The sequence below is a fragment of the Acomys minous genome (genome assembly GCF_964271855.1).
Source record: "Acomys minous genome assembly, chromosome: 3".
Taxonomy (NCBI): Eukaryota; Metazoa; Chordata; class Mammalia; order Rodentia; family Muridae; genus Acomys; species Acomys minous.
In genome coordinates, this window is record NC_140485.1 from 56,847,231 (window position 1) to 56,874,346 (window position 27,116).

At 46.9% G+C, this 27,116-nt stretch overlaps 2 protein-coding genes across 2 annotated transcripts; both read right to left on the reverse strand.

Annotated features, from left to right (window-relative positions):
* Positions 1-1,083: 1,083 nt before the first annotated feature.
* On the reverse strand, positions 1,084-3,729 carry LIME1 (Lck interacting transmembrane adaptor 1). The gene is made up of 6 exons (XM_084774860.1): positions 3,289-3,729; positions 2,387-2,506; positions 2,161-2,218; positions 2,003-2,090; positions 1,553-1,893; positions 1,084-1,458 (listed from the first exon to the last, which is right to left on the reverse strand). The coding sequence occupies exons 2-6, from the start codon at positions 2,482-2,484 to the stop codon at positions 1,255-1,257; spliced, it is 789 nt and encodes a 262-aa protein (XP_084630986.1). The 5' UTR covers positions 2,485-2,506; positions 3,289-3,729; the 3' UTR covers positions 1,084-1,254.
* Positions 3,730-3,863: 134 nt separating this feature from the next.
* On the reverse strand, positions 3,864-27,086 carry ZGPAT (zinc finger CCCH-type and G-patch domain containing). The gene is made up of 6 exons (XM_084774849.1): positions 26,277-27,086; positions 6,319-6,452; positions 5,932-6,087; positions 4,919-5,038; positions 4,422-4,830; positions 3,864-4,226 (listed from the first exon to the last, which is right to left on the reverse strand). Exons 1-6 carry the CDS (start codon positions 26,855-26,857, stop codon positions 4,088-4,090), a joined length of 1,539 nt encoding a protein of 512 aa, XP_084630975.1. The 5' UTR covers positions 26,858-27,086; the 3' UTR covers positions 3,864-4,087.
* Positions 27,087-27,116: the final 30 nt, after the last annotated feature.

The window sequence follows — 27,116 nt, forward strand, 5'->3', positions numbered from 1 at the left end:
GGGGACCCCAGACTCAACCTAAAGTTTGCTTGGTGCCCAACTTCCACACCAAATGCAGCTGGTGCAGACTGCATGGTCCCACCACAGCCCCAGGCCCTGTTCTGGTAGCAGGAAGCATCTGCTGGCATCTCAGCTTAGCCTGGCTGACCCACGGACACACACAGCCCAAAGTTTGCACAGAGCCAAAGCCATCTTTACAAAGAAAGAAACTTTGGCAGTGCCCCTGCCCACCTGTACCTGCGGTGGTGTGGTGCACTAACCCACATAGTCATGATCTGCAGCCCACTAGGATCTGGGGAGCTACATACACTAGGTCTAGACCCTCAGAGTCAGGTGGGTGACGTTTGCAGCCTCTGAGGGGATGCTTTGCCTCCATGGCCTATGTCACAGAACTGACTATCGGAACCCGCCCCCAAGTTGGAGCCAGGTCAACCCTGACCTAGACACACAAGGTGCTAGGATCTGGCCTTAGATTTCACTACCTGGAAGAGGCCCAGCTGGCCACCCTGCCCTACATGCTCCATTCCACACACCCCCACCCCGTGCCCACATCAATTGGCCCACAGACCGCTACATCACCGCAAGTGGCCCACACCTCAGTTTGTCCTGCCACCTAGCAGGGCGCTGCAGGAGGCTGGCTCAACTCCTGCAGCCAGTGCACCTGTAGGCCAAGAGTGCCAGTTTCCTCAGGGACTGGGGTGCGCATAGAAGCATAGGCTAGGAAAGGGTTGCAGCTTCTTGGCTGGCCTCCTGGGAGCAGGCTTTTCTTTAATGCCTGGGCTGCCTACCGCCACCTACTTATGTTACTTCAAGGGCTGGTGACAGAGGTTTCAGGAGATCTGAAGGTCCCAATCCCACTCTTCCGACTGGCGGTGCTGGTCCTGATCCTCACGCAGGCTTGGGAAACCACCACAGCAAAAGGCTTGTTTGCCTTCTCTCCTGCACACTGACTTCTTAGTCTGACAACTAGGTCGTGACTAGAAACGCCCGAAGACTAGAAGGGACCATCTCTTGAACTCTTTCAGAAAATCCCCACTCCAACATTTCCAGCTTAAAAAAAAAAAAAGCAACTGAGAAGCAACCTTATGTGACAAGAGATTTAATTAGGCAACAAGGACCAGGACCTGAATGTGTGCTGCCAGCTGTGGAGGTGGAAGGACACAGAAGGAAGTGTAATCAAACCCTGCTGAGCAGAAGCCTTGGTACTTTCAATGTCAGTGCATGTCAATAGACAGGGTGTGAGAGTTCCACTGCTCAGGGACCCATCTCCCTGATGCTTTCATACACATTTTCTAAGGGCCCTTGGTTCACATCCTGGCCCCTCAGAGTGATGGCCTCATATTCCACATCACTCTCAAGGGTCAGAATTGCTCTCCCGCCCGTGGGGTCCAGCTGGTCTGTGACAGGTCTTGGGTCTTTCCGTTTAGGCTTGCAGACCCTGGAGTACAGGCCGTCCATCTAGAGAGAAGCAAACCCAAGAAGGGCTTGGCATTGTCGTCTGCCACGGGTGGGCTCAGTCCCATCTACCCTGCCCTACCCAGGCTGACGTTACCTGAGTAGCTGGGATCACCTTAGCCTTCTGCTCTGTCCCTTTGTGCTTCTGGATGCAGGCATACTCGGCCCCAGGACCAAGCCTGGCACAGTTGGAGGTCAGCTGTGTTCCAGCCCACACCATAGGGCTAGCAGCCAGGCTGGCCCTGGGAATTGCAGCCAGCCCCACATTGGAGTAAGTGGCCTCAGGAATAGTAGAAGGTGCAGTTGCAGGGGCAGCAGGAGGGGCCCTGGGCAGCTGCCGTGGTGGGAAGGCAGAGGCGGGTACCTGAGACCTAGTGCTGCCCCTGGACATCTCCAGCCAGTGTGGATGCAGGAGATCCACGCTGGCAGGCCGAGGGGCTAGGGATAAGATCAAGGCAGCGGTCACTGAGGGGCCAAGGCAACAGGGCTAGCCCTAGTGGGGGCGGGCTGAAGCCAGCCCTACACATATGATCTCCCAGGAGCTCACCTATGCTGGAGCGTGGGCCTCGGTGCAGCTCATGCAGTCTGGTGTCAGACTTGCTGAGGGAGCAGAGCTGGGTCTGTCTCATCAGTGACTAGGGGCAAGGAAGGCTGGTTGGTTCCCTGCTGTCCTCACCCTGACCCCAGGGACAGTCTGGCACTCACCATTTCCATTGGTATCAGACTGCCCTGCAACCCAGTTTGTTGCCTCTGAGCTCGCTTCCTGGGGGCAAAAGTGCTGTTAATCCAGTAGGCAGAGGAAGGTGTGGGGTGGTAAGATGCTGGCTCAGGCTCAGTGTGGAGGCACATGCAGAGCCCTCATATGGATTCTGTTGTGACTTCTGGCCCTGAGCCATGCAGGATGAGGGCAGACGGAACCCCAGGCACATACCTGTGGCAGGCTGTACACAGTGCCCACAGCCAGAGGAGCAGGGAGAAGCACCCCAGGACCCAGAGGGCCAGTGGGGCTGAGGGGACTGGTGGCCTCATGCTGTGAGCAGGGAAGGGGGACCTGGGAACAGAGAGACGAGCACTGGCTGAGAGACTGGTGCACACCTGCAGCCTACTTGACGATCTCGCCCAGCTAGTGGGTTCCTTCTCCCTGGTTGACTCAGCACACCGGAAACCCCCAGCCTTGTATTTTTGCCCTGCCCTAGGACACCCACCTTTCCTTCTCTAGCTGGGGTTCCTGGTAAAAGAGGTGCTCTGCCGGCTCCTTTAGTTATCAGCAATGGCTGCGGTGATAGAGGAGCACGGCCAGCGTAGCTATGATCTGAACTGAACCAGGCTGTGCCGTACTCACTGGAGCTCGCTCCACATCTCTTGGGGAAATCTCTGACATCACTCTGATTTTGAGCCACAGACCACAGACCTCAACTCCAGCCAGCACTGCCCAGGAGTGACCCCTTGTGTCAGGTACTGTTCCTAGACTACTTGCTACAGAGGCTGAGCAGCTGGGGGTCACTGAACCAGAGGAACTGCTCCGAGAGGAGGGCAAAGTAACCCCACCCTCACCCTTCCCAGGGCTACTGCTTTTTCTGGTAGAGCTTGACCTCAGTAGAGATGATTAGGGGCTCACCCAGGAGTTTAGGGTAAGCAAAATCAGGATGAACAGCCTTCTGAGGTGAGTCTGTTAGGGCTTGGGGTGTAGGCTTCTTACAGAGGGGGGCCAAGCTAATGTGGCTACAGCCAACTCTCAATGGCCTGACCAGGCAGGGACTGGCCCCTCCCAGACCCCAGGGCTTGGACAGGCTTTGGGACTAGCCCAGGATGGAAGATGGGACAGGAACTTACCAAGGCCACTGTGGGGTTGCTGCCAGGAAGGTCCTTGTGGGCTGCTGCTGAGCGTTTCCCCTCACTTCCTGTTATCTCAGAGCACCTCCCAGCAGCCACACAGCTCTTGCGCAGTTGCTCCCACAGTCTGCTCTTCTTCTCACATCATAACTATCTGCCATCACTAGGCAATTGTCACAAAGACTAACACAGCCCCCTCCACCCCAATGCGGCAGATACCCATTAATGAGGTTAACAGAGCAGGTCAACTGGGTGGATTATCCATGACAGCCAAAAACCAGATATGAACCCCAAACCCACTTGAGTTGGGCCTGCCTGCTTTCCTCACTGTGCTCCTAAAAGGCATCTCCACTTCACATACCCTGCCTGTTTGTGAGTACTGGGCACTGAAGGGCCCCCTAGGATCTTACCCACTTGCCCAGAGAAGAGAGAATGTTCTTCTCTTAGACTCTTGGACCCTGGACAGAGGCAGTGGCCTCGTTTGGGACTCCCACAGCCCACCTGTCTGTTGCTAGGACCTACACAGATCCCTTGTCCCCAGAGATCCTGAAGTCAGCTGAGTCTCCAATGAGAGATATTATAAAAATCACTTTAATGTCCTAAATAGACACCCCAAGACACTGGTAGTGGGCTTGGTGGGCAATTAAGTGTTCAGAGTCAGCCCTGATGTCCACACTCTAGGCTGACAAGGACATCCTGGGAATGGCATGGCTCCTCTTCCAGGTGCTGTTTGGGTGTCGTTCTGCCAAGGTCACTGGGAGTTGGGTCCCAGGGCTCTGTCCACAATACAGGAGGGCTGCTAGAACTCTGTCATCTTCCTGTGAGTGTCTGCCTTCCGCTGTTCCCTCTGTAGGCCGGCCTCCTGAGCACGTAGCTGACCCAGCTGCCGCTGGGCTCCCTCCAGCTTCTCCTGTAGATGGGCTGTCGCCATACTGTGCCTAGGGAGAGCCTGCTGGTCAGCAATGCCTCCTGGCTCCCCACTACCAGGCCCCCAGCTGCTGTGGCCCAAGCCCATCCTCCAATATCTAGACCACCTTAGACTCAGCTGCTACGCAGGTCAGCAGACCTTTAGCAGGTACCCTCTGGACACAGCCACTGGGGCCAAAACTGCCTCAGCTGGGTCCCATACATACCGGCCGGCGTTCCGGGTTAGGGCCTCCTGGATGCCCCGGATGTCCCGCTGGGTCCGCTCAATCTTCTCCTCAGTCTGGAAGAGCTGCAGGCTAATAGCCTGCTTGGTACTCTTGCTGGCATGATACATGTCTTTGCTCCTTCTCCCTGGGGTGTCCACGCCAGCATCTGGGGTCCCAGGAGACTGGCTTTGCAGTTTTTCATTCAGAAAGTCAAACACATTCCGACGTGGTTGGCGCTTCTCTGGTCTACTCCCTCGGGTCCTCCGACACCTTGGAGGCCTGCTGGCCCCAGCCTGGCCTCCCTTTGTCTTCTTCTGTAGTATCTCTGTGCACTGGTCCAGTGATTTCCCTCTGGGCAACACGACGGCATGGATGGGCTCCACCCGGCCTTCTGCATGCCGGCCCAAACCTGGGAAAGACAGGGTCTTGTGCTGCCTCTGCTAGACTCCTGGGCTGTGCTGAGGCAAACCTCCCACCTCACGGAAGCACACACTCACCCTTGCCAAACTCATAGCCCATCTTGACGAGGAGTTTGGAGCCAATGCCCCGTGTGTGTACCTCCCAGCCAGCAAAGGCAGAACTGCAGGTCCCAGTGTCCACTGTGTTTGGTTCCACCACTGCAGGAGACAGAGGACTGAAAGTTGTAGTCTCCAGCCAAGGCTACCCAAGAACTCAGCTCCTGTGCAGGACCCGGTCTCCTGGATTTGTGGTCCCCTCAGCCCTCCAAGCGTGCTGTGGGCACTCCTGGCTGACTGTAATCAGCTTCACTGCTTCAACTTACCATCCACACCAAGAGCAGGAGCTCAGAAGCCACCCGTCACATCACAGGTCCCCCCCTCACCTAGCCAGCCCTTCAGGAGACCACACTCACCTCCTAGCTGCATTTCTGAAATCTCTATTTTACCTACACACTTTCTACTTGCCAGGATCTCTTCTGCCCTAACTATCAGGCACCCAAGCTCTCTATCTGGGAAGCCATGTGAAGAAGCCACCCTTTCCTACATTCTGTAGTTACTTCTTGTGACTCTTTGGCAGGCCTCGCAACAACATTCTCTTCTCTCCATAGCGTGGTGCCACTTGGCTTCAGAGCTCTGACTGTTGCATGCAATTGCAGCGTCTTTTCTTTTCTTTTCTTTTTTTTTTTTTTTTTGAGTTTTGTTGTTGTTTGTGTAGTCCTGACTGTCCTGGAACTCACCTTGTAGACCAGGCTGGCCTAGAACTCAGAGATCTGCCTGCCTCTGCCTCCCAAGTGTTGGGATGAAAGGCGTGCGCCACAACACCTGTCCTGCTTTATCTGTTTCTTAAAGGCAAAAGCTAGATCCTGGGTCCTGCCCAGGCCATCACACACTCTCTGATCCCTCAGGCCCTCTCCTGTAGATTACTGTGCCAAGTTAGACTCACTGCATCACTGTCCTACAGTCATGCTAACTCCGGGTGTCTGTCTAGGTAACTATCACCAATCTGCTGTATCCCTACCACCCTAGCGTCTAGGCCCTGACTTCTGCCATACCTCTGGCATAGATGGAGTCACTTGCGTCACCACTGTCTGAGTCAGATGACTCTGTCGTCTCAGTGCGTAGAGGAGGCAAGATGCTGTCCCCCTCCAGCACAGCCTCCTTCAGCAGAAGTGAGTCAAACTTGACAGTGTAGTGGCCGTTGTCCACATCTAGGGCGACAGACAGGCTGCAGGTCAGCAGGTTTTACAGGCTGGGCAGCTAGTTAGGAGCAAAGTGGGAAACAGAGAGGGAAGGGCTTGGGGGCAAGGCAGACCTGCTCCTCTTGGGCCCAAATGAAGTCCCAAAGCCCAACCCAGAGGAGGGAAAGAGTGGCTGTATGAAGAACAAGAAGGGTACTTCCAAGAAAGTCCCACCAGATACGTCCTTGTAGGCAACCTCACCAGTGATCCGTGCGGGGTGCCAAAGGCCGTCCTGGTGCTTGGCCAGACACGCAGAGCCAGCCTGCAGTAAGCTCAAGTCTGGATCCTGGAATGGGCGCAGCTCATCCACAGAGACCAGCTGCCCGTGGGAGAACCTACAGACACAACCAGAGGAGACAGTGGCTTAGACATGGCACAGCAGGAGCAAGTAAGCCCAAGAGCACAAAGGTCATCTGCAGGGCACGTCAGCAAAACCACCTGCACTGCCACACTTAGGCACTTATGCACAGATTTCTCTTACGCACATGCATATTCATATACTCTCACTCACACTTGAATATACAGATATTCTCATACTCTCATGCGTTTACATAGTTACACATTTATGCTCATATACAAAGCACAACCTCTGTACAATCTCGCAGACACATGCATGTACACACTACTATATAGGTACGCACACTAAACACATGTGTACACGTGCATATAAATGTACCCACAAGTACATATATGCTCACAACACATACACATGCATGTGTGTACACACTAAATACATAAATGCATAGAATGTACACACACACACACACACACTGTTATTTTCTCTCTTGGGACACACAGGATTTCTTTGGGAAGATGGCTTGTGTTTCTACTCAGCTTTCTAGGTTATGGTGACATTGGCAGAGAGCCTTATGACTATAGCTCATCACCTCTTACTGAACACGAGATATTTGACACTGATATTGAAGGTAGATGTGTCAAAGGTTGCGATGTAGTGACTCCTCCCTGGGCATGGGCACTTGGAAGCCAAGGGAGGGTGAGCATGAGTCTGAGGCCAGCCTGGGCTACACAGACCCTTTTTCAAAAACTAGAATAACTTAGTTACAACAACAGCACTGTGTCTTTTACACAGCAGTGCACCTGTAAAATTAAAACCAAAACCAAATGTGACAGAAAACGAAGAGGAAATGCGGGGACATGAGAGAGCAGCCATGAGCATTGCCAAATAAAGGCATGAAGACGCTAACCACCACCAACACTCCATGCCATCATTTCAGACAGGAAGCTGCTCTAACCCCAAAAGAGCAGCTGAGGGGGATTCGCTCCAGGACACCTATGGCTTCTGCCTGAGCACAACAGAGAAAGGTCAGAACTTCTCACAGGGTCTCATTTACAGCCTGTGCTACCACACGCCTAGGCCAGACCTTCAGGAAGTTCCTTCTCACACTAACTGTCTCAGACACACAGCTAAACAGCATCAACAGCTGGAAGACTGTGCCCACAAAGCACAGTAAAGAGTGGATAGACGTTCTAGTCAATCGAGAAATAAGGACCAAAAGGACACATTCAAAAGGGAGGCAGGAGCACAGAGGCAAAAATCTGATTAAATAGCCTATGCTCTCACTTCCCCACCTCAGTCTTTTCTGAAAGAAGTTTTAGAAGTGTTTGCAGGCAATGACACCCAACAACAGGCCCGATAACCAGAGTTTGACCCCTGGGACTCACACGGTAGAAGGAGAGGACTGACTCTCACATGTCCCCATACTAAATAAGTAGTATTTTTAAAGGGGGCTAGAAAGAGAGGTCAGCAATCAAGAGCACAGGCTGCTTTGACAGAGGACTCAGGCTCAATTCCTAGCACCCACATGGTGGTTCACAACCAGATGACGTGATGCTTCTTCTGGCCTTTGCAGGTACCAGGGATGCAGGTGGTGCATAGACACATGTTGTGCACCGTGTATTCAAATTCTGATATTTTGTACCCAGAGATCTGGTTGCAGTCTAGACAATGGCATTGTCATTATTATGAAGCATCTCCTGCCTCAATGCTGTGTAAAAATTGTTCTAGACTGAGCTGAAGGGCTGAGGTGAGCCAGCCTCACCTCAGGTGCTAGCTAGGGGGGGAAAAAAGAAGGTAGAGAAACTTGGCCGAAGGCATGCCAACAAAGACAGAGTTAAGTTAACTTTAAAAAGGAATAAACCACATAAAGATGGAAATGAGTTTAGAGAAAATTAAATACAGAAAAAGATATTAAGTTAAAAAGCAGTAAAAGAGATAAATAAATGCACACAGATAGTAGTCGCCAAGAAAGGAGAAAGAAAAACAAAGTATCTGAAGGAAGGAGACAGCTAGAGAGATTAAAAAGAAAAGTATTTTCCATGTTAAAAAAAAAATGAAAAACACAACAGGCTTGGTGGGGCACAGCTGTCATCCCAGGCAGAGGCAGGAAGATCTTTGTGAGTTCAAGGCCAGCCTGGTCTACAAAATGAGTCCAGGACACACAGGACTACAAGAGAAACCCTATCTCGAACAAAGGCCCTCCCTCCCAAGTAAAGAGAATGACTTCGTCTGTAAATAGAAGGGGATCAGGTCTAAAAGTTGGGAAAGAACTGACTGAATCTTTCGGCTTTTGTAACTGCTAATGAAGCATGCAAAAAGGTGAGTAGGCCCTTAAAGGTGAGACTGACACTAACAGATGAATGGGCTAGAAGTGTGGCTGGTACTGGACCCCATTCATATGATGTAACTTTAATAGGAGGCGTGATCTCCAAAAGTTTTGACAAAATCCAAACTGTCAAATGTCTTAATTGTCATAAGCAAGATCATTTCAAAAGGAACTGTGGGCAGAACCAAGCAAATTCTGAAAGAAGGCCTGAGCCTTTTAGAATATGCAAAAGATGTGCCAAAGGCCGGCATCAGATTAATAAATGTAGATCAACAAGAGACAAATGGGGTAAGCTCTTGCCAGGGAATGCCCAATGGGGCCTCTAGCAGGCTCCAAATCAAATCAGCCATCTCAGGTCAACAGAGGAGAAAGTCATCCACAGAACAATTAACCAACACTGCTCTGAAGATAGATAGTAAAAAAAAAAACAAAACCCAGATATCAGAGGCTGGAGAGATGGCTCAGAGGTTAAGAGCACTGCCTGCTCTTCCAAAGGTCCTAAGTTTAATTCCCAGCAACCACATGGTGGCTCACAACCATCTATAGTGAGATCTGGTGACCTCTTCTGGTGTGCAGGGGTACATGCAAGCAGAACACTATATATAATAAATAAATAAATCTTTAAAAATAAATAAATAAATAAACCCAGAAGGGACCAGAGAAACAAGTATTTTGGAAAACCTCTATAGATTATCAGAATCCAGAACTAAAAGTATTTATAAATAATATTGATACTCAAAATATGACAGACAAAGGAGCAGATGTAACCATAAAAATCACCAAAATCTTGGTCTCCATACTGGCCTCTTCAAGAGGTAGATATTCAGTTTCAAAGGGATGGAACTTTATCCCAGGTAAAACCAAGTGTGAGATGGCTTAAATGTACAGGGCCATAAGGTCAAATAGGAAAATTAAAGGCACATGTGGCAGATATAGCCATTAATTTGTGGGGGAGAGGTCTACTGCAGCAATGGGGAGCCTGCATTAACATTTCTCCAACTTGAGGGACAAGGTGTAAAATAAGATGTGTTCCTGATGAAAGTACTGAAAAATGTCAGCAAGAACATCACAGACTGTCCAGGTTGCCCATAAGCAGGACACAGCAGTCTGATACTCTAACTTTAAACGGGGAGCCACTGCTGGCAGAACCCCAATGGCCCGACCACTAACGTGGTTGATTGTCTGACCTGTTCATATAGGATAAGGGGCTATGACAAAAGAGAGATTACAGGCACTAGAACAGATAGTCCAAGAACAACCGGAGGTTCAACAAATAGAAGAGTCTGACGGTTCTTGTAATTCTCCTATATTTGTCATTAAAAAGAAATCTGGCAAATAGAGGATGCTGACAGATCTGAGAGCAATCACTAAAACCAATCAGTCAGTGGGGCTCTTTACAGCCTGGAATCTCACTGCCTTCTTTGCTACCTAAGCCATAGCCTATGGTAGTGATTAATCTTAAAGACTTCTTTTTCACAGTTCCTTTATAATATTAGTTGTCCAATAAAAAGGTATTATTGGGAAGTTCTTCAGCAAGAAATATTGAATAGTCCTACCTATATCAACATTCTATACAACAGCCATTAAAAATAATTTATAAGCAGTTTCCTCAATCTATAATTTACTATTATATGGATGATATCTTGTCTGATTCAAATGGAGATACTTTAGAAAATCATTTGAAAAAGTACAAAGGAGATTCTATCAATTATCTAAGATATAAGATAGCTCTACAGCTGGGTGTGGTGGCGCACACCTTTAATCCCAGCACTTGGGAGGCAGAGGCAGGTGGATTGCTGTGAGTTCAAGAATAGCCTGGTGTACAAAGCAAGCCAAGGACAGCCAAGGCTATACAGAGAAACCCTTGGCAACATGCCAAGGAAATATCCTGCTTGTTCTTTATATAACCAAACTCCATTATCTGTAGGAAATGATCCTAAAGGTACTAAAAAAATAAAATTTGGCAAATGGGTGTGTTTCGTTTTTCAGAGCTTGGAAAATTACAGTATGTGCATCATACTATAGACACACACTCAGGGCTTCAATGGCAAGCGCTTTAAACTCCAAGAAGGCTGACTGTGTAATTACACGTTCATTAGAACGATGGTTATTGCAGACATACCTGTACAGACTAAGACTGACTCTCTAGTAGAATGAAATAGGTTTTTTTGCATATTACAATATAAAACAGTTTACAGGTACACCACACAATCCACAAGACAAGCAGCTGTAGAGAGATCTCATTGTACTTTAATAAACAGAAAGGGGTAACACATACCCTCAGAGATAGATTACACAATGCTTTATTAAATTTAAATTATTTAAATGGTAATGAGACAGGTAACACAGCTTCTAAAATACATTGGATTTTAGAAAGGACTGATGAATTAGATCAGTCTATATATGTGATAACCTCAGAATGGAAGGCAGGAAATGTGTTCTGTTGTAGTAGAGGTTTTGCCTTTGTTGAAACAGGAGAAGAAAAGCTATGAATTCCTTCAAAATTCATAAAGATTAGATTTGACCAGAGGAGACCCCCTGAATATCTTGGCTGTAGACGTGAAGAAAGCAAGTAAGAACAACAACAAAACAGATAAAACAATTACTGACCCCACTACATGGGAACAGCGCTGGGACTGGCTGAGACTGTCTCTGCATAGCCAATAAATCTTGTTGGCTACAGAATCCTCAGGACGTATCATGTCATTCTTTCATATTGCATGGATGAAATTTATATTACAGCTTGGTTATACAGTAAAACTGACTTTAAAAAAAAATAGATGCTTTACCTGCTCAAATGTAGAGCAGAGAATCATCTTTAGCTGAACTGTGCACACTGCGTCTTGGATTACCGCAAGAATGGGCATCCAGAACAACTTTACAACTGCTAGCTTAGACGGCCAGCCTCACAGGACAACTTTACAACGGCTACCTTAGACAGCCAGCCTCACAGAACAACTTTACAACGGCTAGCTTAGGCGGCCAGCCTCACAGAACAACTTTAGAACGGATAGCTTAGACGGCCAGCCTCACAGAACAACTTTAGAACGGATAGCTTAGACGGCCAGCCTCACAGAACAACTTTAGAACGGCTAGCTTAGACGGCCAGCCTCACAGAACAACTTTAGAACGGATAGCTTAGACGGCCAGCCTCACAGAACAACTTTAGAACGACTAGCTTAGACGGCCAGCCTCACAGAACAACTTTAGAACGGATAGCTTAGACGGCCAGCCTCACAGAACAACTTTACAACGGCTAGCTTAGACGGCCAGCCTCACAGAACAACTTTAGAACGACTAGCTTAGACGGCCAGCCTCACAGAACAACTTTACAACGGCTAGCTTAGACGGCCAGCCTCACAGAACAACTTTACAACGGCTAGCTTAGACGGCCAGCCTCACAGAACAACTTTACAACGGCTAGCTTAGACGGCCAGCCTCACAGAACAACTTTAGAATGGCTAGCTTAGACGGCCAGCCTCACAGAACAACTTTACAACGGCTAGCTTAGACGGCCAGCCTCACAGAACAACTTTAGAATGGCTAGCTTAGACGGCCAGCCTCACAGAACAACTTTACAACGGCTAGCTTAGACGGCCAGCCTCACAGAACAACTTTAGAACGGATAGCTTAGACGGCCAGCCTCACAGAACAACTTTACAACGGCTACCTTAGACGGCCAGCCTCACAGAACAACTTTACAACGGCTAGCTTAGACGGCCAGCCTCACAGAACAACTTTAGAACGGATAGCTTAGACGGCCAGCCTTACAGCTGTTCCAGGAAGGACTCAGTTAAGCTCTGCACTTTCCCATCACACAGAGACTGGACAACAATGACACAACAAGCTCTCCCAGGACTTGGACATATTCTTAGGGTCACCAAAAGAGAATGTAATCTGCAGACAACAGGAAGCCATTTTAAGAGAATGACACCCCATTGGCAAAATGTGGGGTGGCTTTTGGTTGTTCGGACGTGATAGATGTTTGTTGTCATTTAAGGGGGTTGGGGGTGGTCACAAGTTGTTAGTGGTCTTGGTCAGGGAGGAAAGAAAGTAAAGGAGGTTAGATTCAGGGATCTCTTTCTCTCTCTCTCTCTTTATTTCTTCTATCCTTTCTCTCCTGCCTAATGTTAGGGGGAAAGGGATGAAAAGAAGAAAGGGAGGCTATAGGAATGATGGGATAGAAAGCTAGATTATTGACTCTTCTTTTAAACCAAAGAGCAACTAACTAGTAATCTCAAGTATTTTACACTGGTATGAATTTTTGTATATTGATACCAATTTTGCTGTATTATATATAAAGTACATATATATTTATACATAAAGTATGTATTATATAAAATTATATATAATATGTATATAATGTCTCAACTCTTGTTAAGGTATTGTACCTATGTAACTCACTTAAAAATGCAATGTGAGATTATAGTCCTTGAAAGCTGCTACTGTAAAGTATTTAGAATACTTAAGAAATGCAAGTTAGTAGTCAATCAAACTTGTGGTCTTGTTAGGTACTACTTTAGTTAATTACAGAAATAAGCTTTATTTAGCCTCCTGTAAATGTTTTCAAAGTTAATCAGATAGTAAATAGCAATGCTTGCCTACTCAGATATACTATAGATACATAGATTGTTTCCAAAAACTTCAGAGATCTATAGAATGTGGCATTTAAAGATATTTTAATAATAAAATGCATTTTTGACAGTGAGAAATGACTGTTCCTGGCAGCACCCCCATCCTACTTCAAAGATGATGATGGGCACTGAAGAGCCTCCATATAGAGTTTGCTCAACCGTGACAAGCCAGCCACTGGACAAGAAACTGCCCTTGCCTTAGCCACAGGCAGCATGCTACCTAAGCTGTGGCCAAGCAGACACAAAAGTTGACTGCCTGGCTGAGCTTTGCCAAGACAAGGTAGGCAGTCCTTCCTAATTTCCTACTTCACAGAAAAGTCTGTCATATACTTGGTCTTAATGATGTCCCAATGTTGCCAAGTAACTTTGGGTGGTTGTCTAGGCAGCCAGCAGTCTATGCCATTTCTATAGTTTTAGAAGTTTGCTCTGCACTTCCTGTTTACTCAGGTAGTATTTATTTATCCTTCTCAGATCTCTGATGGGGTTGAAGACTAGATAGTTATAGTCTCACAATTAAGCTTAAGTTGTTTAGGATTTAAGAAAATGTTTTAAGGTCTAAAAAGTTATTTAGGGCTGGAGAGATGCCTCAGAGGTTAAGAACACTGGCTGCTCTTTATAAAGGTCCAGAGTTCAATTCCCAGGAACCACATGGTGGCTCTCTACCATCTATAACGAGATCTAGTGCCCTCTTCTGGCCTGCTGGTGTATGTGCAGACAGAACATTGTATACATAATAAATAAATCTTTAAAAAAAAAATACTAGTGGTATCACATTAATGCTCAAAAAGCTCTGGATTTGGGGGACTAGAAAGCTAGCTCAGTGGGTAAGAGTGCTCACTGTATGGTCAGTGTGAGGACTCAAGTTCAAATTCCCAGTGCACACACAAGCTGGATGTGGACCTGAATGCCTAGACCCCAGGGCTTTGGGGGAAGACAAAGAAAGGAGGATTGTTGGGACTTGTTATAAAAACAAAACAAAACAAAACAAAACAAAACAGAGAGCTCCAGGTTAACTGACAGGGAATAAGGAAGAAGCAACAGAGGGCACCCAATGTCCTTTGCTTGCACACACAGGGGTTAAAAAAGTTTTAGACCTTGAAACATTTCAGATACTTTTTTTTAACCCAACAAGTACTTCTAAGAAAGTATTTTAAAGGAAGTTTGCAAAGATGTAGCTACAATTTTTTCATTTTAAAGTTTGTTTGTTTGTTTGTTTATTTATATGCATGTGTCTGCTTGTCTATATATACACTACATGTGTGCAATGTCCTCAGAGACCTGAAGAGGGTACTGGATTCCTTGGGACTAGAGTTGGTCCAGAGGTTGATTTTAGTAGACATCAAAACAGATTCATAAATATGCTCAAAGAATGACTAAAGAAATTAAGAGTATTTTAAGGTGGAAGACATATAAAGAGATTAAAAGGAAATTTCAGAATTGAAAGCTGTAGTCCCCAAAAGAAAATCATCACCAGTTTAGGGGTAAGGGAGATAATATACAGGGTTGAAGAGACGGCTCAGTGGTTTAGAACACTTGACTGCTGTTGCAGAGAATCTGGGTTCAGCACCTACACAGGCAGCTCACGGCTCACACTCCAGAGGCTCCGAGACCCTCTGTCCTTCACAGGTACCCATGTGCACATGATGCATATAAACTCACATGGATACATGCACATTCACTGAAATGAAAATAAATTTAAAATGTGATGCCAGGTAGTGGTGGTACATACCTTTAATCCCAGCTCTTGGGAGGCATAGGCAGGTGGTTCTCTGGGTTCAAGGACAGCCTGGTCTACAAGAGTGAGGTCCATGACAGTGGGGAGTAGACAGAGAAACCCTGTCCCAACCCCCCACCAAATTTTTTTTGAGAAAAAAAAATATTAAAAGAGAGGAGTCAGGCATGGTGGCACACACCTGTAATCCCAGCACTCAGGAGGCAGAGGCAGGTGGATCTCTGATTTCAAGGCCAGTCTGGTCTACAAAGTGAGTTCAGGACAGCCAAGGCTACACAGAGAAGGCCTGTCTTAAAAAAAAAAAACCAATAAATAAATAAATAAATAAATAGATTGATAGATAAATAGGTGGGGGAAGAGGAACAGACTGTTAGGGCACTGAAGCTCTTCTGCATGCTACTGTAAGGTGGATCATATCATCACAGACTGACAATCCACAGAATATTATACAGTAAGCTGGTAGCCCTGCTGTCCACTCTGGGCCTTTTTGGTGGTACTAGGTTGGTATAGGATCACAGATCAAAATAAATCTACTACTCTTGTGTGGACGATAGTATGTATGGGTGCTGTGCCATGTCTGGGAAGGCAGAGACAATGGGATATCTTGGTTTCTTCCATTCAATTTTACTGCCAGCCTAAAATTGTCCTAGAATTAAAATATTATGAACACAGTCTCAGGACCCTTTATGAGAGCAAGCACACAAACAAATGTATAAGTGTAACCCCTAAAAGATGAGAGGAGAAAGAAAAATACTTGGCAAGAAAGTTAAAAAAAATACTCATGTTGGGAGTGGTGGTGCACTAATCCCAGCACTCTGGAGGCAGGGGCAGGTGGATCTCTGTGAGTTCGAGGCCAGCCTGGTCTACAGAGTGAGTCCAGGACAGCCAGGGCTACACAGAGAGACCTTGTTTAAAAAAACCAAGCAACCAACTAAACAAGCATCCAAACAAACAAGCAAACCCACTCATATTTGGTAAAACTCAACATTAGTCTACAAATCCAAGAAGCTTACTGTCTTAGCTACTGTTCAATTGCTGTAAGAGACACCACGACCAAGGCAACGCAAACAGCAAGCATCTCATTAGGGGTGTGCTTACAGTTTCAGAGGGTTAGTCCATTAGATCACGGCAGCAGTCAGACAGGCATGGTGCTGGGATGATAACAGCTTTATATTTTGACTCACAGGCAGGTAGGGACGGACAGAGAGACAGATACAGAGGCTAAGCCTGGCTTTTGAATGCTCAAGACCCACCTCCAGAGACACACCTCCTCCAACAAGGCTACAGCTAATCCTTTCTAAACAGTTCATCAACTGGGAACTAAGCATGCAAATATATGAGCAAAAGGGGCTGCTCTCATTCAAAGCACCACACTTACTGAAGCACCCTGGCGCACACACACACACACACACACACACACACGTGATTGAAGAAGTGTATTATTTTAAAGATTTTATTTTATTTTTAATTATGTGTGCCTCTGTGTATGTGTGTCCATGTGTGGGTACTAACAGAAGCTAAAGGCCTTATCCCCTAAAGTTGTAGTTACAGGAAGTTGTGAGCCACCTGACATGGGTGTAAGATCTACACGTGCTCTTACCCACTGAACCCTGAGCTAGCCCTTGTAGAACACTTGTGTGTGTGTGTGTGGGTGTGTGCGTGCACATCTGTGTTTGAGAAAAGGTGTTACAATGTAGTCCAGGTTGGCATTAAATTCAAGATTCTCTTGCCTCTGCCTCCTGTGTACAACTAAATCTAACAGGCATCCCAATTAATGACTGGGTGAAAGAAGTCAGGAGATTATAAAGTACTTTCATTGGATGAAAAGTAAGGCTATGGGCACACCCCCCACCAGCTGCAAATTATAACAAAACATCACAGACTAAAATCTCCTATGTAATGTTCTCAGTAAGATACTAGCAAAGCAAAACAGCAGTTTATTAAAAGGATTATATACCATAGCTAGGCAAGGGTAGCTGGCTCAGCACATGTAAATCATTCAATGTAATAGACCACATTCATGAATGAAAGAGGATAAACAAAAATATCTCTATAATACAAAAGCATATGAAAAAAGCCCTAACCACCTTACACTACAAGCCATCAACAAACTAGGCACAAATCTAGAAATCCACAAGCACCACCACACTCTGTGGTAAAGGGTGAAGACTTGTTTTTAAAAGACTTTATTTTTTATGTATACAGTGTTCTGTCTGCACGTATGTCTACGTATCAGAAGAGGGCATCAGATCTGATTATAGGTTATAAACTGCCATGTGGGTGCTGGGAACTGAACTCAGGACCCCTGGAAGAGCTCCTAACCTCCTAACCTCCGAGCCATCTCTCCAGCCCAGGGTGAACACTACTGAAAACCAGAAACACGTCAAGGTGGTGTTCTTTTGCCATTTCCACTCTACACTATGACAAGTCTTGCTAGGGAAAATATGCAGGCAAAACAAACGGATATTCAAATTGGAATGAAGAACTAAAAAAGTGCTAACAAAGTGTCTTAGTTACTCTTCTGCTGCTGTGAAGAGACACCAAGACCAAGACACCTGACAAAACACTTCATTAGGGCGTGCTTACAGCTTCAGGTTAGTCCGCAGTCATGGTGGGGGTCCTGGGGCTGGGCAGGCAGGCGGGCGGGCGGGCGGGCGGGCAGGCAGGCAGGCAGGCGGGCGGGCAGGCAGGGCAGGTGGGCGGGCGGGCGGGCAGGCAGGCAGGGCTTACTCCTGACTCACAGGCAGGAGGCAGAAAGAGAATGAGACTGGGCCTGCCATGGCTTTTGAAATCTCAAAGCCACTCCCCACTAATACACCCTATCTAACAAGGCCTTAATAGAAAGGCATTCTGTATTCTCCAAGATGACAATATTGTTACGGTATCAAATAAGCTACACAGTCCATGAAACCTCCAACTGCCTCTGAACCAGGAATGTAACTCAGCAGCAGTATCTGCTCACCACCCTCGGTTGATAACATCAAAACTAGACAAAAAATTCCACTCTTTGAGAGCCAATGTTGGAAAATTACTACCTCTTGCCTTCAAATTCAAAACAAAGTGGTACTGGCACAAGGACAGACATAAAAGATCAACAGAACAGGGTAGAAAACCTAGAAATAAATCCTGACGCTACCCAGTATGCAACTTTTGCTGGTCTCAGCAAGTTCTAAGATTACAGGCATGCTCTATCACACACAACTAGTCAAAAAAGAAAAAAAAAAAAAAAAAAGAAACAATTTTTGAGTCTGATGTAGTTCAAGCTAGTGTCAAACTCACTATGTACTTAGAAAGACTCTAAGGCATAATTTATTTTGTTTGTTTTTTCGAGACAGGGTTTCTCTGTGTCCCTGGGTGCCCTGGACTTGCTTTGTAGACCAGGGTGGTCTTGAACTCACAGATCTACCTCCCTCTGCCTTCCAAGTGCTGGGATTATAAAGGCAAGCACCACCACACCTGGCAAGCCACAAAAAATGTATTAGTACTGTGTGTGTGCACATGCACATTGTGGCATGTTGTATAGAAAGGCCAGAAAACAACTTTGTGGGGCCAGCTCTCTTCTTCCACCCTTATGTGGGTTCTAGGTTACTCAGTTTGCTGGGCTTGGGTGGCAAGTACTTCACCTGCTTAACCTTGCTAGTCAGGATCTGGAGCTCACAAAAATGATATTTATTAAGCTTTACTATTTTAAATTATGTGTATGTGTATCTGTGTGTGGTATGTGCACAATTGCAAATGCCTGCGGAGGCCAGAAGGCAGCATGGAATGCCCTGGAACTAGAGACGCAGCAGCTGTAAGCTGCCCAGCACAGTCCCTCTGTAAGGGCAGCAAGTCTGGTAAAACGCTCAACCATCTCTCCAGCCCCGTGACCTTGAGGTTTTCTTTTTTTAAGGCTTATTTATTTATTATGTATATAGTGTTTTGCCTGCAGGCCAGAGGGGGGCACCTGATCTCATTGTAGATGGTTGTGAGCCACCTTGTGGTTGCTGGGAATTGAACTCAAGACCTTTGGAAGAGCAGCCAGTGCTCTTAACCTCTGAGCCATCTCTCCAGGCCCAACCTTGAAGTTTTTATCCTTCTGACTTAACTGCCCAAGTACTGAGATTATATAGCTAATGGGTCTATGAAAATATATGCAGCACAGTGTGAAAATAAAAAATACAATGAGCTGAGTATGGCGGCACATGCCTTTAATCCCAGCACTTGGTAGGCAGGGAAGCAGGAGGCTCTCCGTGAGCCAGAGGCTAGCCTGGTCTATGTGGTTAGTTCTAAGATAGCCATGTCTACTTGGTAAGACAATGTCCCAAAACAAACACACACCCAAGGCTAGAGATGGCTCAGAGGTTAAGTGCACTGGCTGCTCTTCCAGAGGACCCAGGTTCAATTCCCAGCACTCACATGGCAGCTTACAACTGTCTGTAACTCCAGTTCCAGGAGATCTGACATCATCACACAGACATACATACAGGCAAAAGACGAATGCACATAAAATGTGAATAAATAAATTGAGTGTGGTGAGGCCCCAGCACTTGGGAGGCAGAGGCAGATGGGGCTCTCTGTGAGTTTAAGTCCAGCCTGGTCTACAAAGCGAGTCTAGGACAGCCAAGGCTACAAAGAGAAACCCTGTGGGGGCGGGGGGAGAAGAACAAATAAATCATTAACCCCCCTCTCAAAACAAATAAAAAGAATCCCCTAACAACAAATCAGAAGATAGCTCTTTTTCAAAGTAATGGGAAACAAGTGTTGGGAAGAAACTTGGCACTGCCGAGCCAAGAAAAATAGTACAGCTACTCGTAAAAAAATTTGGCAAAGGTGACTCAGGATTTCCACTACTATTATTATAATATATTATATAATATATACTATTATAATCTGTATTTCTAAAGATAAAGTACCTTTTAGATAATGAAACCAAAAGAATTGAAAACAAAAGCCAGTGCACGCCTTTAATCCTTACACTCGGGAGGTAGAGACAGGTGGATCCCTGTGAGTTTGAGGCCAGCCTGGTCTACAAAGTGAGTTCAGGACAGCCAAGGCTACACAGAGAAAACCTGTCTTGAAAAACAAAACAAACAAACAAACAAACAAACAAAAAAAAGAATTGAAAACAAGAACTCAAATATTTGCACTCTAATGTTATTGTCATCATTATTCGTACAGCTAAAAGACTCCATCAAAGACAGACGTGGTGGCACACACCTATACAACATTTTGGGAAGGTGATCAGTGGTTCAAGGTCAACTTCATCTACATAGCAAATTTGAAGTGGCCTAAGATCCTGGCTCAAAAGAAAAAACAAACGAAATATTTGAAACTACTGAAAGAGCATGCTTCTGAGAGTGTCATCTTGTCTTTTTTTCCCCAGAGCTGAGGACAGAACTCAGGGCCTTGCATTTGCTAGGCAAGCGCTCTACCACTGAGCTAACTCCCCAACCCTGAGAGTGTCATCTTAAAATGATCCACAGCAAGATGTACTGTGAGAAACTACTAAACTTTAAGGTTTTTTTTTTATTTGTAATTATGTGTATACGCGTTTGTCTGTGTAGGAAAATGTGTATATATAGGTAGAGGTACCTGTGGAGGCCTGAAAAAAGTAAAGGATCCCCTGCGGCGAGAGCTGCAGCTGGTGCTGAGCCACTGAACAGGACGCTAGAAAGAGAACTAGGGTTCTCTGCAAGAGCCCTGAGCTACCTCTCCAACCCCTAAACTACTAACACTTAAAGAAATAGAGAATGTGAGCAATGAATATTTTTTCCTTAAAAAAAAGATTGAGAATTTGGACTTGAGACAGGGTCTCTCTGTGTCGTCCTGGCTGTCCTGGAACTCACTCTAGAGCAGGCTGGCCTCGAACTCAGAGATCCACCTGCCTCTGCCTCTCAAGTGCTAGGATTAAAGGCTTGCGCCACCACTACCACTGAGAATTTCATACATTTATACATTAATTGTCAGGGGATGGTCTTGTGCACTGTTTTCAGATGCTGATTTCTGTGCCCCGGGATCTCATTTCTTTATTCCTTTTTTTGGTTTTTCCAGATAAGATTTCTCTTGTAGTCCTTGGCTGTCCTAGATGCACTTTGTAGACCAGGCTGGCTTCGAACTCACAGCGAAGCGCCTGCCTCTGCTTCCCAAGTGCTGGGATTAAAGGCATGCGTCAACACACACCAGCCTGAGATCTCAGTGCTGAGTAAAAATTGTTCTCTGTCATCTCTGGTTGGTTAATAAAGATTATCAGCCAGTAGCTGGATCAGAGAGTCAGGAACAGTCACCGTGAGACTAACTGGCAGGTCACAGCAATGGGGCACATGGCTGGGAAATAACCAGATCAGCATAAATAGGTTAGAACGGATGAAAATCTGCCCAGCTTAGTGCCTTAAAGCTTATTAATAAATTAAGAGGTGTCTTTCTGTCACTGTTTGGGCACCAGGAACGGGTATAGGAAAACTATACAATAGTGTATAAACAGGGTTATAGCTGTCCTGTTTCTCCCGATCCCTTCCCTCCATCATGCCCTCATCCAACCCCAAACCCCCTCCCTCTTTGTAAAAAGAACTCATGTGGATGACTGAATAGGTGTGGCCCCTACAGACTCATGTGTTTGAATGTTTGGCCCATGGGGAGTGGCCCCATTAGGAGGTGTGGAGGAACTCTGTCACTATGTAGGTGGGCTCCAGCTCTGCCCAGTGTGGAATCCAGTGTCCCTATGCTGCCTGGATCAAGATGTGGAACTCTCAGCTGTCTCCAACACCATGTCTGTCTAGATGCTGCCATGCTTCCCACCATGATGATAATGGACTAAACCTTTGAAGCTGTGAGCCAGCCCCAATTCAATGTCTGCCTTTATAAGAACTACTTTGGTTATGGTGTCTAACTAAGACACTCAGCAAGTCCAATTAATTCTGCATGAATACATGCACAGGTTTGGAGGCACTGACTGGAGCCAGGGTAACCCCTCAGCGGCCACACACGGTCAAGAACTACTGCCTAGCAATCCTAGGCCCCTGAGTTTGAGTACGAGCTTCAGAGGATCTCCAGAATTTTAAATTAATTAACTAATTAATTAATTTAAAAAGAAATTCTCACTGTGTAGCCCTGGCTAGCTTGGAACTCACGATGGTCTTGAACTCACAGACATCCATCTGTCTATGCCTCCTAAGGGCAGGGATTAAAGGCCTGCGCCATCATGTGCATCCAGAACCTTCAAATATTGAGAATATAAAAAAAGCCTCAATATAACTTAGTGGTACAACTACTGCTTTGCATACCTAAGGCCCTGGATTTGACCAACACATAGCACACATTTTAAATTAAAAAGTTGCATAAATATGAAAGATAGGAATAAAACTTTTCAGCAAGCCAATGTTCCAACATTATCCATAAGCTCATTCTAAGAAGCCTCCTAGAAAGCATGCCTCAGAGAAACAAAATGTCTCAAACCTCAACTAACAGTCCACAAAAGACTCATTATTCAGCTGAGATAAAGACTACAAGCTCCCACAGTGGAGATCTCACACCACTGTAAACACTGTTGGGAGAATGTGGGCTATGGAAAGACTTCTGACAGTCATCAGTCACGATCACACAGTCTTTGTGTGTTTGTTTTAATTCTGTCATGTATGTACAGAGGGGTAACACAGGAAAGCAACGTGGGAGGGGAGGCAGCTGGAGAGGTGACTCAGCAGCTAAGAGCACTGCTGTTGCAGAGGGCTCAAGTTCCACGCTCAGCACCCTCACCAAGCCGCTCACAACTGCCTGTGACTCCCATTTAATCCAGCGCCCTCTGCAGGCACTTGCCTATACATGTGCAGATAAGCTCAGAAGCACACAGATATATTTGGAAGCTGTCTTGTCCCCTAAAAACCGGACCCTCCTGGGGCTGGAGAGTTGGCTCAGTGATTAACAGCTCTAGTTCAATGCCCAGGATCCACATGACAGCTCACACTGGATGTAACTCCATCAGTTACAGATCTGATGCCCTCTTCTGGCCTTCTCAGGCACTGCAATCACATAGTGTACAGACATACATGCAGGCAAAACATCAAAACACATACAAATAAAGGATTAAAAAAAAAAATCCTATGATGGAAAAGAAACTATGTGACCCAGGAAAGGCTGAGAAAAAACATGGTAGTCATTAAAAACACAGGCGTATGAGTTCATATGTACATTATACATGTTATATTCAACATAAACATACATGCCACCAACATTTGCTATTTCTGCCCCAGAAAAGACCTCAAAAGAATGCCTGGCCAATGATAATCAGTAACACAGCCCCTGTACTGGGGTGGGGGGTGTCTTAAAGATCCCCTTATGTGAAGTGACCCTGAACTACTACTACTCTACTTGGGCAGGATGTGGCCTGATCCAGACAGGCAGGAGGCAGTCAGCGTCAGCCAGCTCAGACCAGGAGAGGAAAGCCGACTGAAGAGACCCCACAGGCCAAAACTGGGGCAATGTGCAGCTTAATGAGGACTAGGATTATAAGAAAATAAGATCCATGGAAGCAGGGAGCAGTGGCACACATCTCTAATGCCAGACTTGGGGGGCCGAGGCAGGTGGGTTTCTGATTTTGAGGCCAGGCTGGTCTACAAAGCAAGTTTCAGGACAGCTAGGCTATTATGCAGAGAAACGCCTGGTCTACAGAACGAGACAGAGCTATACACAGGAAAACCCTGCCTCACAAAAACCAAACCAAACTGCACTGAGTACAGTAAGACCTATGAATTTATAAGGAGATTGCTATTGTCTGAGATGGGGTCTTAACTATGTAGCCCACGCGGGCCTTGAAGTTGTGGATTTTTTTTTTTTTAAGTTTAAGTGCTAGAACTATAGGAATGTGCCATTCTGCTTAGCAGGGTACTACATTTAACATCAGCTGGACAGTGGTGGCCCAAGCCTTTAATCCCAGCACTCAGGGAGGTGGACAGTGGTAGCCCACGCCTTTAATCCCAGCACTCAGGGAGGTGGACAGTGGTGGCCCATGCCTTTAATCCCAGCACTCAGGGAGGTGGACAGTGGTGGCCCAAGCCTTTAATCCCAGCACTCAGGGAGGTGGACAGTGGTGGCCCACGCCTTTAATCCCAGCACTCAGGGAGGTGGACAGTGGTAGCCCACGCCTTTAATCCCAGCACTCAGGGAGGTGGACAGTGGTGGCCCATGCCTTTAATCCCAGCACTCAGGGAGGTGGACAGTGGTGGCCCAAGCCTTTAATCCCAGCACTCAGGGAGGTGGACAGTGGTGGCCCACGCCTTTAATCCCAGCACTCAGGGAGGTGGACAGTGGTGGCCCAAGCCTTTAATCCCAGCACTCAGGGAGGTGGACAGTGGTGGCCCACGCCTTTAATCCCAGCACTCAGGGAGGTGGAGGTAGTGGATCTCGGAGTTTCAGGCTAGCCTGGTCTACCTAGTAAGTTCCAGGAGAGCCACCAGGACTAATAGAGAAGCTTTGCCTCAAAACACCAACAATAGCCAGGCCATGCGCAAACCTTTAATCCCGGTGTTTGGGAAGCAGAGGTGGGAGGATTTCAGTTGAATTCAAGGCCAGCTTGGGCTTCAAAGTTGGTCGCAGGACAGCAAGGACTATATATAGAGACCCTGAAGCAAACCTCCTTCCAAAACATATAAGAAACATATGGATCCTTGGATAAAGTGTTTAAAAAATTTAAAAACCAAAAAAGGTAAAAATAAAAGGACAAAGAAATGGATTCTGAATTTTGTCCTCCCACTTTCAAAGGGCAGATTTTTCTGCCCTACTTAAAATCCTGCCTTTGGGGCCAGAGAGATGGCTCAGTGGTTAAAAGCACTGTCTGCTTTTCTGGAGGTCCTGAGTTCCATTTCCAGCAACCACATGGTGGCTCACAGCCATCTATATTGTTTGTTTTTTGTTATTTTTTTTCCACAGGGTTTCTCTGTGTAGCCTTGACTGTCCTGGACTCACTTTGTAGACCAGGCTGGCCTCAAACTCACAGCGATCCACCTGCCTCTGCCTCCAGACTGCTGGGATTAAAGGTGTGCACCGGGTACAACCATCTACACTGGGCACAACCATCTACACTGGGATCTGATGCCCTCTTCTGGCATGCAGGTGTACATGCAGATAGAGCACTTGTATTCATTAAATAAATAAATGAACACATCTTCGAAAAATATTTTTGAAAAAGCCTGCCTTTGGCCAAGTGAAACTGATTTTGGATCTCTACAACTACTATAATAGAATGAACCTGTTTTTGGCCTAAATGGCCTAAAATAAATAAATTCAAAGCACTAGACAGTTACTCTGGTTTACTGAGTTTAAGGGAAAAAAAAACATGCTTAAGTTTTAGTAATTATTATTCCAGCTACATTCTGAAGTTCTTGGGGGATGAAAAAAGGATGTAACTTGTGAAAGGTGCTTTCAAGTAGTGTGGGGGGGGGCGGCAAACAATTAACAAGAGATTATGTGTTTGAAATTTTCCATAAGACTAAACTATGGGAGCTGGGAATGGGAATAAGACGTACAGTAGTTGGTTGCCTAGTATGCTGGAGGTCCGGATTCCATTCTCAGCATAGCTAAAAAATTAAAGAGAAGAAGAAGGAGGAGGAGGAGGAGGAAGAGGAAGAGGAGGAGGAGGAGGAGTTGTTGTTGTTGTTGTTGTTGTTCAGAGATGGGCTGGAGAGATGGCTCAGAGGTGAAGAGCACACTGGCTGTTTCTCCAAAGGTCCTGATTTCAATTCCCAGCTAACCATATGGTGGCTCACAACCATCTATAATGAAATCTGGTGCCCTCTTCTGGCACGCAGGCATTACACGCAGGCAGAATACTGTATAAATAATAAATACATTTAAAAAAAAAAAGAGTTCAAAGCTGGGCATGTAGCCTAGGTAGAATAGAAGTAAGTGGTGGTCTCCACCTTCACTTGGGAGGTGGAAGAAGAGGGATCAGGAATTCAAGGCCAGCCTGGGCTACATTGCTATCTCAAAGAAAAAGCGTTTTACCCTGGAGAAGAAACACGATGATGGACTGCCTTTGCAAGAAAATCTAAGTAAACACACGGAGAACGCTTCTGTCAAAGCCTGTTAAGTCACTCGAAGCTCGCACTCTGTCATCAACTGGGCAGAGAACAAGTTGTGGGGCAGGGCCATAGCGGTCCTGCTTGCGTGCCCCTCACTGCTAGTAGCAGAGGGCTTTACCTGCAGTTCTCCTTGAAGCGGCATTTTCCCTCCAAGAAGAACGGGCAAGGCTTCAGGGACTTGTGGGTGGGGTACAGGTAGAGTACCCGAACGCACGCCGAACCATCTTCTGCCTCCTCGGCGCCCACGACCATGGCGTTGTGATACTCCAAGGTGCCCCAGGCGCTGTAGTAGGGGGCATTCACTTTAGCACCGCTCAGCTCCTCCAGATCTGGGTCCTCCTCATCTTCCTCCTGTGCAGAGGAGGTGGGTCCCGGCGGCACCTCGCTCCCAGGGACCGTCTCCGGGTCATTACCGGGAGCGATAGGCGCTTCCACTTCCTCCGCTATAGCCTTCTGGAAAGCCAGGTACTCAGCATCCTCCAGAGCTGGGCGCTCCTGGTCCACTGTAGACAGCAGCTTGCTCTTCCTGACCGACACCAGGCTGGCCTCGGTGAGGTCAATCAATTCCTTCAGATCGCCCTGCAGCTGGCGAAGGTCCGCCTGCTCGGAAGCGTCCAGGCCAGCGCCAAGCGCCAGCTCTACCTGGTGAAGCTGGGCCCGGTACGTCTGCAGGGCAGTCTCCAGGTTGTCCTCGTCCATTCCGACCCAGGCAGCCAAGAAGTGAGGGGAAGCAGCCGGAAGGGCTCAGGACAACGCAGCACCCCCAAAGCGCTCGAGAGCCTGAGGGAGGACCGCGGCTCCGCCGAGAAGTGTCCGCACTCACTCCGCCGCGTCCTCGGCTGCCCGCAACCCCGCCTCCCGATGGCGCCAGCCGCCTTGAAAAGCTTCCGGCCTCGGAGGCACAGCAAAGCCTACGCGCTAGCCTTCCGCCCTCCGCTCGCGGGCACTTCCGCCCGAG

What these genes read in the sequence shown, in the direction of transcription:
- ZGPAT (XM_084774849.1), bottom strand. Translation starts at nt 26,857, where the DNA reads ATGGACGAGGACAACCTGGAGACTGCCCTGCAGACGTACCGGGCCCAG. An exon ending in GCACCCCGCACGGATCACTG is followed by an intron (nt 6,088 to 6,318) that starts GTGAGGTTGCCT and finishes CTGTCGCCCTAG; the next exon opens with ATGTGGACAACGGCCACTAC. An exon ending in GGGCTATGAGTTTGGCAAGG is followed by an intron (nt 4,831 to 4,918) that starts GTGAGTGTGTGC and finishes TGTCTTTCCCAG; the next exon opens with GTTTGGGCCGGCATGCAGAA.
- LIME1 (XM_084774860.1), bottom strand. Translation starts at nt 2,484, where the DNA reads ATGAGGCCACCAGTCCCCTCAGCCCCACTGGCCCTCTGGGTCCTGGGG. An exon ending in CTGTGTACAGCCTGCCACAG is followed by an intron (nt 2,219 to 2,386) that starts GTATGTGCCTGG and finishes TTTTGCCCCCAG; the next exon opens with GAAGCGAGCTCAGAGGCAAC. An exon ending in AGGTGATCCCAGCTACTCAG is followed by an intron (nt 1,459 to 1,552) that starts GTAACGTCAGCC and finishes GCTTCTCTCTAG; the next exon opens with ATGGACGGCCTGTACTCCAG.